Consider the following 14,830-nt stretch of genomic DNA (forward strand, 5'->3'; position numbering starts at 1 on the left):
GCTGTGTGTGTGTGTGTGCTGGCCTCAGCCATCAAAGCTTGACCTGAGGACGAGGAAGTGCTAACGCCACGTTTTGGGTCCTGTTCTTACTGCGCTCGATGCTAATGTGTGTGTTTAGCTAATGAACATTATTTTTCTTCAATAGTCTGGAAACAGGAAGTTTTTATAATAATAGAGCTTACCGACAGATTTGGTATCAGGCTGGAAGTGCAGCTCATTTTTTGCAGCCACTTTTTGATGAGCTAATCATAACAATCATGATGTAAACATGGGTGTGACCAATCACATGCTCCCATGTGTCCTTTTACATGTATGAGACTCATCCATGGCATCAAATAAAACGCTCCTTTAACCTGTCATTCATCACCATATTAACTGTGATGGGCGTGTTCGGACGTGATGAACTTTTATTTGCGGATCCTTCCAGAACCACTGTAACAGGTCGAGCTCTTAAAACCCATAAAAGAAAAATGAGAGACAAATTTCTGCTGTAAGCACTTCTGACTGAAATGTGTTGACACAGCAGGCTTCGGCCCTTTTTCCCCCATTCCGCGTGCTTTTTAAAGCGAGGCCGTAACACAGCCACACAAATGAATAATTGACTGATTGCTGCATAATTCAATGCTGCATTGTAAAAATTCAAGGCCCTGAAAATATTTCAAGCTTTTTTTTTTTTATTAAAAATGAGGTTAAAGTTTCAATCAACCTTGAAAGAACAATATGACACACAATGGGCAATCAATCATGAGCGCGTGCCTCTCGTGGACAAAAACCTGAAGCTCACTGTGGAGTGAAGGAAACCGATGCTGCGTCCACTTTATCTGTTCAATGACTCCGTCGTTGGTGTTTATTTCTCCATCTGATGCCTTTTCCTCCTCTTCCTGTGTCGTGGAGAGAGAGAGAGAGAGAGAGAGAGAGAGAGAGGAAGCCCTGCAGCTACATGTTTCATATCACTGCACATTTTGTAATAAATTCAATTCAGTACAAATATGACCATGAGGCACGAAGACTTTAAATACCAAATGTGCATTATAGATGTGTTGTTGCGTTTGTAGCCTGGCTGTGGCGTGGAAAGCCGCGGCGCTGATTGCATATTCAGAGTGTGAGCTGTGTCTTTTATTCACTCGTCCTGACGTGGAGATGTGTGCTCATGAAGACATCATCCAGACGTGATTATTCCGCATGAGCCCGCCGCTTCTTGGTTCACCTGATGTCACATTGCACAATTTGTTGTTTTTCTGTGTGTGTGTGTGTGTGTGTGTTTATCCTCTGGAAGTTTCTGTGGCGCAGGGCTAAGGCTAATTCCTGGCTCCTCGTCCAGGTTGAGTGTCTGTGGAAGGGACATTACAGGCAGATTGTCTGAAGGGATAGGACTAATGTCACCTAATCAGATGGACCATTATGTATTAGTGAAACTACAAAACAGTTCTATCTGACAAGGGGCCAGGCCACATTACCTAAATTAACATTTTGCAAGCATGAACATGGAGGAGCACATGCACGGGACTGCGGCCTGCGCTTAGACATTCGGCAGTAATTATTAATTTATGATTGTCTCTGGTCTTAATGAAAATGAAAGCCAGGAAAGAGAACAGGGAGGGATAATGTGGCGTGAAATTGAGTTTCATTTGTACAGGGGCCACCTTTTAACTCTGTGCTTCTTAGGCGGAAATGGAGCCGAGCTTCCCTCCCTCCCTCCCTCCTCAGAGATTGCATTTTTTTTCTTCCTTTCAGTCTTTCAGTCAAAGCTTGTTCATATCCTCTCATCCTTTTGTGATATTTGGGGCCAACACGCCCTTTAACATCTCCATTACTCTCATAAGGCCTTTTCAAAATGACACCAGACTCTTTGATGTCTGATAACTGTGTCAACAAGTTTCTTGAATGGAAATGTCTCCACGCGGTGCTTCTTTAATGCCAGCAGAAAGGTCTGCGGCCAGGCTGGCATGAGCCGAGCCGCAGGTAGGATTTACAAAACATATCATATCCTGTTGATACAAGAGTGTGTGTGTGAAATTAAGATCAAACTGTAGTGTCAAAAACTGCAGTTCCCTCCACAGCCTCTAGGGGCTGTGTAACATACTTCCAGCCTGCTTTGGTCTCTGTAGGTGTTTTGATGTGAGTGACAGCAGGTGCTTATTTACAGCAAAGAAGTACAAATACTTACCGTATTTGTCGGACTATAAGTCGCACTTTTTTTCATCCTTTGGCTGGGTATGACTTGGCTGCTCTCTGTTCTCTCTGCTCTTCTACATTTCTACTGTTTGTCGTTACTCGTTACATTTCTTGAACAGTTTCTCCAACATGTCTCCATCTATAAAAACATGGATGGTGTTTCTGTCTCTGAAGCTTGAACCAATCAGGCGGCTCCATCAGCTCCAGTGTCTGGCAGCAGCACAGCAGTAGATGGACTGTCTCTGTCCTCCTGTCCTCTGCAGCTGACCTGACCATTGGACATGGATCCAGAGTCAGCCTGCACCGAGCCGAGCCACCAGGGAGATGTGTGGGCCTCAAAGAGAAGAGCTGCTGTAGGGAGGTCCTGGTAGAGAGAATCACCAGGAGCGCCATCAACATGGCTCCACCTAGATATTCAGAGATAACTCACTGTGTGAGTACTTTTACTTTTAATACTTTAAGTACATTTAAAAGTACTTAAGACTTTGACTTAAGTAGAACTGTTGATGGAGCGCTTCTACTTCTACTTCAGTACTTCCTCCACCTCTGCCTATAGATCAGATGGCCCTGCAGGATTACTGCTAATATTCGTCCCTCTGAGTGCACAGAGCGATGCTCGCTCCACAATAACTGAGCACGCTCACAGCGCTGCCGCCGCCGCCGCCGCTGCTGCTGCTGCTGCTGCTGCTGCTGCTGCTGCTGCGAGGTCCTGATGGAAATCTGCAGCTAATGGCAGAAATCAGAGGTGATGACGTCTCTCTGGTCGACATGAAGATCTGTGAACATGCAGGACTAGCATGCAAATCAGCGACGATGATGATGTTAGCATCAGTTTAACCTAATTGGCTGTGAGTATATAGGGCATTTACACACATTTATGGACCTGTGGGAAATTGCATGCTGGGTAATTTTTCATTCAACTTGTTTTTGCATGTATTCGGACTTTTTAGGGGAAGTGAGACACCACCGGTTCGTCCGTACTTACACACAGTGTATGAGTCATCCCTGTGGAGCGCGACACTCGTGTGCACTTGTTGTGAAGTGACCGTTAGATGAGCTGTAAATCTTCATGTAAACATCTGTGTGGCTCCACACCTCCATCCAAAGGAGGAGTGGAGCACCTCCACCCCTCATGGTGTAGAAGAGCAGTAAGTATCTCTGCATGTTGTGTTTTTGTTAAAGGCTCTTGTGTGTGTGTGTGTGTGTGTTTATAACCATTCCTGGATGGATGTATTTTCGGACACATGACATTATTTTACGTCTGCATTAACGGAGCGTATGATCATATCGGCCGACGTCATCTCATCATGAGCGATAAAGCTGTAAAGAGTCCTGCTGCTGCGGAGGTGGGCGGATGGCTGGATGTATATCAAGCCCATGAAGAACTCCACTCATGCTCCACCTCTTTGCCTGTAGTTGGAGTTTAGGTGGACTGTGACGCTGCCAACATGGCGTCTGTCTGAACACATTGTAAAAGGACATCTGTGCGTGCCCTCTGCTAAAGTATGAAACCTTCTGGTGTAAACTTACAAAATGGAGGTCAAAGGGTACAAATGGGCCCTTTGTGATGAGTGAAGAATGCAGCCTAGTGTGTGTGATGCTACTTAAAGCCTGTAGAGGGGGGGGGCTGACTGTTTACAAATGATTGTTTTGATATATCAGTTATTTATCTCAGTGTTTCAGTTTTTAAGGAAAAAACAGGAAGAAAAAAACATCATTTCGATGTTTGGCTCACTGTGAAGCTGCTTCATGTGAAGAGGCCTCTGCAGCCAGAGGATCAAATCACCAGGGTTACTTCTATTAAGTCAATTACATTTTTACAATTGTGAGCGAGGGATGGTTAATTTAGTTTGACCCAGGAGCCCCGCCGACACTCCCCCTGATAGCAGATGGATGAGACGACTGACCACAGGCGTGAAGGGAGTGTGTGTGTCTGAGTGTGTGTGTGTGTGTGTGTGAGCCCACTGGATTAGTCTTCATTTGGTGCTTCTGTCATAAGGGGGGGGGGGGGGGTGAACACTGTGTGGCAGAGCAAAGAAAACACACACAGGGTCAGTGGAACACACACAAACACAACGCAGCACACACTATTAACCCTCAGCCTCAGCCCCCCTCCCTCCCCCGGCTCATCAACTTTATTTTGCAATCTTCCCTCAGAACCATTAGAATACCCCGAAGAAATGACTTTCCAATTAAAGGGGATCTGGAAGAAGGAGGTTTTTCTTTCTTTTTTTTTTCATCCTCGGCTCCTGGAGTTCTTTATTCCAATCATTTAAATTGGAATTGATTTTTCAATTTACTCACTGACTGTTATGGACACACAGCAGAGGGCTAAATAGAGCTATGTTCTTAGAATATTTGTCATTATACAGCGCAACATGTAGATCTGCAGGCAGACAGAACAATTAGACAGCAGAGCCGACCCACTGCAGACCTGTGATCATCGCACCGGGTCCTTTTCCATGTTACTGCAGAAGTATGAGCCTCTGTCCTTTATTCCTTCAGTACAATGATCCAAAGCTTCATATGAGTGGTAGCAGTGTGTGAAGCTCTGCTCTCAGTGTCTGCTGTGAGCTCCTTGTGCAGCAATAACAGCAGCTAAAGGTTTCCAGTAGCTGCTGATCAGTCGTCCACAGCAGCTTGGAGGAGTCTGAGTCCATTCCTCAGTACAGAGCAGCTTCAGTTCTGACATGTTGCTGGGTTTCCTCACATCAGCTGCTTGTTTCAGGTCCTTCCACAACATCTCAGGTGGATTAAGGTCAGGACTTTGACTTCCGAACAGGAACTCTGTTCTTCTGGAACCGTTCTTTAGTAGAACCACTTGTGTGTTTGGGCTCGTTGTCTTGCTGCTCTTTCTCTTCAGATCCAGCTCACAGACAGATGTCCTGACATGTTCCTTTAGAATTCACTGCTGTCATTCAGAATTCATTGATCCATCAATGATGACAAGCTGTCCTGGTCCAGATGCAGCAAAACAGGCCCCAGACCATCATACTACCACCACCATGCCGCACAGAGGGGATGAGGCTCTTGATGCTGGGATGCAGTTTTCCTTTCAGTTCTATGATCTCATCAGTGTACAGTCAATGTGAGAGAGGACTTTAGCTGCTTAGAGGTTACCCAGGTTCCGTTGTGACCTCATGGACTCTTACACGTCACATTTTTGGGGGGATCTCTGCTGGTCCACCAGTCCTGGGGAGGCTAACAGTGCTGAATTTGTACAGACTGTCTCTCTGTAGATGTGTGGGTCTGGGATGATTTTCCCCAACATTCATAATATTTGTGTCTTATCAGGTTTTCTTTGTCTGATCTCAGGAAAATCTGCTGTTTTGTGTCATATTCAGCGACCTTGAAGCACCGCTGCTATTCAGTGGAATGTTTCTCCTCTCATCACTCAGGCCTGTTTGTAATTATTCGTTCTTTACACAGCACTGTATGAACATATGAAATATGTCTGAACAGTTACTGTGAGGACGGGAAGAAGCTCGAGCCTCACACGTTCAAATTTGACAAACTGCACCTATGAACTCCACAACAGCAGCAGTTCCAGCTGCGTTCTAATGAGCATTTATTGTGTCTGCACTGCAGCGGCCGCTCCTTCAAAGCCCGGCCAGGATTCTCACTCGAGCTGTTTTACAGATGCGTCTCAGAATCCGAGGCCGTTCTTCTGTGGACGAATGGTTCTGTCTTTTGCTCCTGACAGCTGCGCGGGCTTGTTGTTCGCTCTCTCCTGAGTTGTTTTAATAAAGTTGTGCTGCAGGAATAGTGAGAGAAGATTAATGGACGCACAGGAAGTGTGGCAGTTGTGAGAGGATGCAGGACAGAGCGGGCCAGCAGCCATCTGTTCCCTCTCCTTTACAGCTCTCTTAATGGAGAAGCAAACCAAACAACATGGATCTGAGCCCTGCAGACAGACACACACACACACAGACACACACACAGCTAAACACAAAACATCACTTCATTTGACAGAGATGAGAGCTGGGCTTTTGTCATTGTATTCCCCCTTGTTGGGTGTGTGTGTGTCTGTCTGTGTGTGTGTGTGTGTGTTTTCTCTACCTTTCAGCGAAATAAAGTTGGGTGTGAGCCACGGCTGTGAGATTTAGATGAAAGACACAGCCTGGATGGAACGTGATTAAGAGATATGTTCTTGAGGCGAAACAGGACTTGGCGTTTGCTGAGACAAAACCTAATCAAATTAAAGCAAAACACGGCCATTGTTGTGGAGTGTGTTCTCTGCGTGTGTCACGTTTGAAATGAAACAGTGTAAAATAGATACGGGCTGCGCAGACACACACACACACACACACACGGGTGGTTTTATTCAGATTCACACACACACACACACTGACTAATGACGGTTGTGCCCAATGATGCCTAAAGCACTTTATAGAGCTGTCTGGCTTATAAAAAATGTTTACTATGATGGAGCTGAATGGCTCACTGAAAGAGTATTATTGTTTACAAGTTATTGTTTTAGATTCATTCACTCAGCTGAATTGTTAAACTCAGACCTCCAGTCCTTTCTTCCATATTTATTATAAGCCTGTAATGAAATCTACAGTCCGAACGTCGGGGTTTGTTTGTTCGGAGCGGGCGGCGTCACGTTAAATGACAACATGCGTGGTCTCCCGGTGAAGACATCTGTACGACATGATGAAGCTTCCTCTTCCAGTATCAATCCTGTAATTGAGCTGAGGAAGAGGCGACGTGAGGCGCACACAGAGGAAGTGAAAGCCCCCCCCTCCTCTCCTCTTCCTCCTCTCCACAGGCTAACCTCCCTTTGCATTAAATTTGTCAGTCAGCTCTCTTTAGATGCTGAAATAAATGCATTAGCAGCAGCATGACATATACTGCTCAGTGTTCAGGACACACACACACACACACACACACACAGTGGAGGCTCATAATAGTGTCTTCACAGGCTGTGAGCTACAACAAGTCTTTGATTCACGTCTCTTTATCCACCTTGTAGTGTTGCTTTCTCTTACAATAGCGTGGATCATGAGGAAACTGAAGTGAGACCGGATTAAATATTAACAGTGCCTGACATGCCCCCCCCCCACCCCCACCGGAGCTCCTACTCCACTTCACATGATACAATTAAAAACATTCCCACATGCATTGAGCGGAACATTGTCAAGAACATGCTGCTGCACGGCCTTAAAATACATCTTACACTGATCTATGGAGAACCTGACACTGAGGAGGATGAAGAGGAGGAGGAGGAGGCGGAGGAGGGCCAAGGTTTCCATTCAGGCACTTAGCTGAGCAGAGAGTTGGAAAAAAAAACAGACAGAGATGAGGGCCTTACATTATTTATACGTGCTAATGGCGGCTGGCGATGTGTGTGTGTGTGAATCAGCAATAGAACAATCTGCTAAAATAGACACACAGCTGTAATCAAGGCCGTGCATTCCTCTCCTCTCTGTCTGCTAAACACAGGGTCAATGGGAGTCAGTTTAGTAGCACTGGAAAGTCTTGCAGCAGATTATCTCCTTTTAATGGAGACGAAAGACGTTGTAGAGACGGCAGTTAACAGAAGAAAGCTGAAGGAATACCTCACACAGGCCCGGTGAGATCGCAGCGCGGCGGCGTGCTAGCAGCGCAGATAAAAACAATAGCTCATGTGCTTTAACCTAGTTTGGTCCACAAAAGGAATCCATTAGTCTCATTGTGCAGCCCTTAAGCTGGGGGAGACACAGGGGGAGATGGTGGTGGTGGTGGTGGGGGGGTACCTCCACACACATGTGCCTCTCATTTCCTATGGCAGCAGCAGAAGTATCCTTCAACATCCTATTGTAAAGTTTACCAGGGGAGAGTTTCAGTGTATTAAAGTGCCCTGAGAGAACGGCTAAATGATGTAAACGCAGGCAGCTGCTGGCTGCTTGATGCCGTACAGTAGACGAGGAGGAGGAGGAGGAGGCCCGGCCGAGGCTGGATGTGATGTGTACAGTATCTATATAACATTATAGGCTCTCTTTCATGTCCTCGTGCTCTCTAATGGGAACAGTATGAAGACTAATGGTACAGTAAAAGTGCTTCAAACAAAACTGCAGCATGTTCACTCTGTGCCTGTTCATTTGAATTGGAATGAGACGTTATTTAACTTTATTATTGCAACTTTTTTGAATTTGATGAAAGCGTTCCAGCCGTTTGGTGAAATATTTAAGTTGTTTCTGCAACCTAAACCTTTGCAACATGTCTAAGTGAGCAGGTGTGTGTGTGTGACGGAAACTGTACAATAAAGAAAGAGTTAAAACAACAGCTTCAAAGAAACAAGTCCTAAAAGTTCTATTCAAACTAACCAATTAGCATCCATTAGCAGAATGCTAGCATACTGGGGCCAACATTACCTTGGCTGTAATGAGGATGATTTCCATTTTAATTTTGATATAAAATACTGTAATAAAATATAATTTTTTATTTTTCTCTAGAAGCAGATGCACATATGAAGGACTCTCTCACAGCACCCTGCAGCCAGATTTGTTACAGTTACAGTTAAAACAACTCAACAGTGACACCTGTGGCCATGACATTAGCTGCAGTCAGCACCAAGCAGCACCAAGCCGCCACAGGTTCGTTGTACTCCTGTATGTTTTTATGAAATTCAACACAGTAACCCTTTTATGTAGCTCATGTTCCAGTCGTACAGCTAGCTTGCTAACTGCTATTAGAAAGCCAACATTTGGCTTTATGAAATACACACCAGCTAACCAACTGTTAGCTAGCTATAACAAAGCTACAATGCACGGATCAGTGATGGTGACTGTGTAAATATCAGGTTAGTTAGCTAAGCTAAATTAGCCTCAGGATTAGATAACCTTTTAAGACTGTATATGTACCCGGTAAAGCTGGATCCATACTCCACGAGATCAGAGAACTCGCTCCTCGCTGCCGCCGTTCCGCCCACAAAATGACGCCATTTTTCTCTCGGAGTGCCTGTTCTGCAGCTCTCTTGGACACATGGCCCGGGCAGAACTTTTTCTCTCAGTGCTGTGCGAGAACAATTGTGTGATTGGTCGGAATTTAGTGGGCGTGATGAGTGTGGAGAAGCGACGATGGACAGTTTAGATGAGCAGCCGGCAAACAGCTCCTGGAAGGAGAAACACGGCGCACGGAGGAGAGCGTCTGTCCACAAGGTGGCGATAAAAACTAATCCCAGTATTGATCATGGCGTTACAGCGGCTGGACGCACACATTAAACACCGGGAGACGGGATGTATGATCACACATTGGCAGTAGAAAAACACACATTTACCTCCTCTCAGATTCAATTGTGTTCCGTTAGCATCACTGCTGCCGCCTGTTTACGTTTTCTTCATCCAGATAGGTCACATGTCCTCAATCAGCTTCATAAAGTCATGTATGACAAATAAACATATAAGAAACATGCTATTGAGGAAACACTTTTAATCATGATGAAGATGAAGCAGTCCAGCAAAGCCGGGAAAACAAACACAGCGACACTGTCTCTGATCATCATTTGATGGTGCGCTGACACGCAAACTCTATTAAGCTGTCTTCAAATATGCAAAAATGATATGATTTTACAATGATTACATATTCACTTCCCCAGCTGGCTGGCTCCAAGCGTCTCCATTTGTCATCGACTATTGTGTCCAATTATATGATTAGCTTTGAACACTCCAGCACTTCGAGAGCTCTCGTGTGTTCTGCCGCGCAGAGTGATTCACAAACAAAGTCATTACAACATGTATTCACACATATCAAATAACAAAACAGATGGCCACTGCGCCTGCCGCCTGATTTGTTTTCCACACGAGTGGTAGGAGAAAAAAAAAAGAAGAAGTATTTTGTGTGAGCTGTGTTTAATGCTGACTGTTTTTATTCCCAAAGAAGAGCAGCTGGCTGTCGCGCTGTTAGATCAGCTCCTATGAAAGACAATCTTGTTTTCATTAATTTCTCTACAACAAAGGCACTTGTTGGGAAGATTTAGAATTACAGCGGGTAAAGCTTCCGGATAATTCATCACAGGGACTTGACAGGAAACTTAATTGTTTTAAATGCCAGTTGCTGTGAGCAGCGTGGCGGCTTTTTTCTTTTTTTTCTTTTGATGTCTAACAGGTGGGACAGATAGACGGTCCCTCTGATGTTTCATTTGACCTCTGACCTCTTGGTTATAAATCCACTTGTAGTCCAACTGGCCAATAAACCTATCACCATATGATGGACTGCAGTTCCCAGAATTCCAATCTTGTAGTCTGCCTCCTCTTATTTAACACAGTGTAAATCTAACCCTGCTATATCAAACAGAGCGGCCACATCTTCACCCGGGAATCCTGCACAAATCAAGCTCACACACACACACACATGCTACATAACGTGCAATTCAGAATGTAACAGGATGTGAGGTTAAATATATCTTTGTATTGTGTCATTTCACTTTCTTTCTTATGTTTCCTCCACAAATTTGAAGACGTGACAAACAAGAAGAAGTGAACACAATCTTAACTTCCCCAAAACCAGTTCCCGGACCCAGCTGTTAACATTTTGATTTCCACTGTACTCTACAGTTGGACATTTTAAAATAGAAGTCTATGAGGACTTAAAACCACCCCCTCTAGAGGCCATGGAGAGAACTGCAGATTATGATACTAAGGCACCAACAGGAAAACCAATGAAACTACTGATTGTCATGGGGGCTGGCGATAAACAAACGTCTAAAAAAAACTCGGTCAGGTTAGAGGTCAGGAGGTCAGTAGCTTGGCTGCTTCACCAGTGGCTGATGTTACTTCCTATATTTTTAGCCAATAATAACTCATTAAATATGAGCATATACAAAAAATAAACACCTGAACACAGATCAGATCATGATAACTGCTAACAAGCTCTAACCCATCTCTGGAAGGAGGTCCTGGAATGCTCGGACGTAACACTGTTTTGTTCCACAAGATGGAACTGATGAGTCAATGAAGCCTTGAGTTTGCCCTCAGTCCAACTAGAGAAGAAGAAAAGCTACTTTCCAATTAGGAAAGTAGCTTTGTTTTTAGCCTAGCATGGACCTCTTGCTGCCACCAACACTCCAACATCAAGCTGACACCTAGAAGATCCACCCACAGGCTGGTTGGTTATTTCTAAGATGTTGTCATTCTGCTGTTAGATGATGCTCTGGTGTCAGAAATGAAGGCAGAACTGTTTCACAGCGTGCTGAGAGAGTCTCAGTTTATTTGGGTGTTTGCATCCACATGATGTCTGCTCAGAGAATGGTTGTGGCACATGTGGCCACGCTGCGGGGAGCCTCGACTGTCTAACAGCCACCCGGCTGCACCGACTTCCTGTCTGATGCAGTTAGGACTGTGCCGGTGCGACAGACGCACTAACTCAATTATTTTAACAATCGGCAACACAGAATCAATTCTTAGCTCATTTGTGCAGGACGGCTATCAAAACCATCACATTCAGACATGGTTTGTTTTTTAAATCTCGCCTCTTCTCAGACACACAACTGTCACTCGTCCAGTTCTAACTCATTACTTGTCTGTCGTTTGAGGGGGAGTGAATGGAGAATAAATTGCTTACAGTACACTTACAGACTCTGAAGTATCCCTGTGCAGAAAAGGGTTTCATCTTTTGCTCTAAATCTAGCAAATAGCCTCACTGACATCTCTTGAGCATGTTACTGTAAATGCACTCTGAGCAACTGAATCATTTAACATCTGATCAATACCATCCACGGTGCACCATATACACACACTTTTAGGCTAATTCTGGGTGGAGGAAGCTGTTGTTAACAACTTCTGCGTGATGAGGTGGAAGGAATAAAAAAAAAAAAATGGAAACGTGTGCTTTAATGAAGGCAGCTGTAACGACAGGAAACAAACCAAAAGGAACTTTAAAGCAGAGAAATGAAAACGTGGCTCCGTCCGCTCCCAGAGAGCTGGTGGTGCAGGCAGGTGGAGGTGGATGGGATCTAGCTGTGCCATGCTGCCATCAGCTGGTCGATGGATTTACAGCAGGATGCGTGTGTTTGTGCATAAACTCTCACACTTCAAGCCTGACATGATGATGGTTACACTTACTCACCGGTGCTACAGATGCAGTAACAACACAGAAGCAGCAACCTTTTCTGTTTCCTGTCGGTTTCCCGCCCGCCGCCCACCCCCCTGCTGCGGGGGCTGCCTGGCCCTTTATAGCTGTCGCCCTGACGTAGAGGAGAGTTTCAGAGTTTCTGCACAACAAAGCAAACACAGAGATACTGTGGGCGATGTTTTGAAACGATGATGATGAGCTTTATTTTCACCTGCATGTAGCACACCTGAGCCCAGCAGAGCACTGAAAGAAAAGACGCACTGAAAACATCTCCAGTCTCCTGGGTGAGCCAATCAGCTCTGAACACAGATGTTTTTGCCACAACAGCAGCACTCCCACACTGTGAGTGTACATTACAGCTTGAAAATTAATTGCAAGTTTTGATCCTTTTGATAATGAAGCATGTACACAGTGATGCATTCAGTGTTACATTGTGCCGAAGCGTGCCGCCTGAAGTGATGTGTCTGTTTTCATATCATGGCGCTGGTCAGGTTGCTCATGGATCGGACGCTCCCCGTGTTTGTGTGCCGGCTCTTTCGTCTCACGCTTCGCAGGTAGTTCCTGTACAGGATGACACTGATCACCCTGTCCTGGAACTGCTTGGAGACGATGTAGTACAGGATGATGTCCAGCACTGTGCTGAGGTTCATCAGGAACGTGGTGAAGACCGCCCCGGTGCTGAACCCGCCGTCTTCACCGGTACCCAATAAACGGGTCACCAAGCACACATGAAAAGGCACAAAGCACACCAGCACCTGGACGATGAGCGTGATGATGATCCGGATGGACTTCTCCTTGACTTTAGGCTTGAGTTTAGAGGTGCGACCGTGTATCAGATTGTCCACGATGATGATGTAGCAGCCAATCATGATACAAATGGGAAGCAGGAAGAAAAAGATGAGTCGCACAAAGTTGACAAGGTTGTCGTGGCGCATGTAGATGATGTCCTGCATCTTGATGCAGGTAGTGAAGTTGGAGATGCGATCGGGATCGGCCTGAGAGAAGATCAAGGGCACAGTGCTGCCCAGCGTCATGATCCACACTCCCAAACTGGCCACCACGGCCTTCGGGACGTTCCTCAGCTCCTTGCCGTGCTTCGGCTGGACGATGGCCATGTAGCGGTCAGCGCTGATCAGAGCAAACAGCCACAGAGCCATGCAGGGGTAAAAGATGGTGAGAGCTGCGCTGATCCGGCAGAAGATGTCTCCAAAAGGCCAGTAGTCCAGGTGATGGTACACCATCCTGAAGGGAAGCAGCAGGATGAAGGTGAGGTCCACCACTGCCACGTTTATCATGTAGACGGTGACGGAGCTCCTCTTCTTGGTGGTCAGAGCAAACACCCATATGGCGGTCAGGTTTACGATGACTCCGATGATGAAGACGAAGCTGTAGAACACCAGGCCCGATACGCGGTACTCCACTGGACCCTGCTCCGGCGTCACCGCCGCCGACTCCACAGACATGTTGGAGACGTTTACATCCAGCTTCATACTGAAAGTTACAGAAGATAACAACTGCTTAATCCTGATTTAGATTCAAATTTAAAACAAGAATCTGGATTAACATCTATTTATACTGTAACCAAATGGTGAAATGTGCTTCTTGTGGTTTATAATCAGCAACAAAACGAATCCAGAAAGTTTTAAAAATCAGTTTTGTAGATAATGTTACTTACCTATGAACAAATGGAAATAATCCCTCATCAGTCTGCATCTAAACAAATAAACAACAAACAAATATAACTGATTTTTTTTTTCTGTTTGGACCAATCGGGTTTGAAGAAGAAGTGCTGAGACTGAAACAGCCAGCGGCTGCGCTAAATATGGACGCACAGTAACTGTGTGTTGCAGTTTGCACGACCTGCTGCCTGTTCATTTGAATATTTATTTTTACTGTGCAGCTGTGCTGTAAAAGACACGAGGAAGACAAACAATGCACATATAATTCTAAACGTCAAAGAAAAAGGAATAAATAAGCACACAGGCACAGAGAGTGTATGAAACACGTGTGATTTGTGGTTTAAAAAAAAAAAAAATGGAAGTTGATGCTACATCTTGATGAGAAGTCATGTGACTTCTGAGATTCTACTGTTTGTCTATTGTTCTGTAAGAATGGCCAGGTATGATTAAAAACGACCATTTTTTAAACCAGTTTCCAGAATAAAAAACACATTTAAATCAGCTTGTGGGCGAAGTTAGCGAGCTGCTGTAAACTCCGTCTGCCAGCTTCACCACCCTCCACCACCACCACCCCCACCTACCCCTCCAACCTCCAACCTAAATGTGAAACAGATCAGGTAGCTGCAGCCCGGACAATAAAAAAAAGCTACACTTACCACAGAAATCAAACAAACATCTTGACAAGCTTACACCAACAGGTTTATGAGGCGAGAGCGAGTTCATGAGGATTTATCTGCCAAAACAGGGAAGTGAGCAACAGACACACAGCGGTGGCGGCGTAAAGCCCCCATCACTTCCTGTGTCAGCTGCACTTTCTCTACTTTTAGATTCCTTTACAGTGTCTGCGTAGTTGGAACACAAAAGGGCTACAGCTTTCCACAGTCTGCAATTACACCCCCTTAAAGAAAATGATGTGCCATTAG

At 45.2% G+C, this 14,830-nt stretch overlaps 1 protein-coding gene across 2 annotated transcripts; it reads right to left on the reverse strand.

Annotated features, from left to right (window-relative positions):
• Positions 1 to 9,573: 9,573 nt before the first annotated feature.
• On the reverse strand, positions 9,574 to 14,688 carry gpr18 (G protein-coupled receptor 18). 2 transcript variants are annotated; one of them, XR_003669394.1, is made up of 4 exons: positions 14,564 to 14,688; positions 13,904 to 13,941; positions 12,455 to 13,719; positions 9,574 to 12,367 (listed from the first exon to the last, which is right to left on the reverse strand). XR_003669394.1 is itself a non-coding variant. In XM_028394408.1 (3 exons), exons 2-3 carry the CDS (start codon positions 13,939 to 13,941, stop codon positions 12,699 to 12,701), a joined length of 1,059 nt encoding a protein of 352 aa, XP_028250209.1. In that variant the 5' UTR covers positions 14,564 to 14,688; the 3' UTR covers positions 9,574 to 12,698. The 2 variants fall into 2 exon arrangements, 1 of the variants encoding a protein (XP_028250209.1); XM_028394408.1 differs by having other exon boundaries at positions 9,574 to 13,719.
• Between the last annotated feature and the right edge of the window lie 142 nt (positions 14,689 to 14,830).

The sequence above is a fragment of the Parambassis ranga genome, chromosome 21 (genome assembly GCF_900634625.1).
Source record: "Parambassis ranga chromosome 21, fParRan2.1, whole genome shotgun sequence".
In the NCBI taxonomy this organism is placed as follows: Eukaryota; Metazoa; Chordata; class Actinopteri; family Ambassidae; genus Parambassis; species Parambassis ranga.

Bases quoted from the DNA above. Each gene is read 5' to 3' on its own strand.
- gpr18 (XM_028394408.1), bottom strand. From the start codon at position 13,941: ATGCAGACTGATGAGGGATTATTTCCATTTGTTCATAG. The intron at 13,720-13,903 runs GTAAGTAACATT...TGTAACTTTCAG, and splicing joins TTATTTCCATTTGTTCATAG to TATGAAGCTGGATGTAAACG.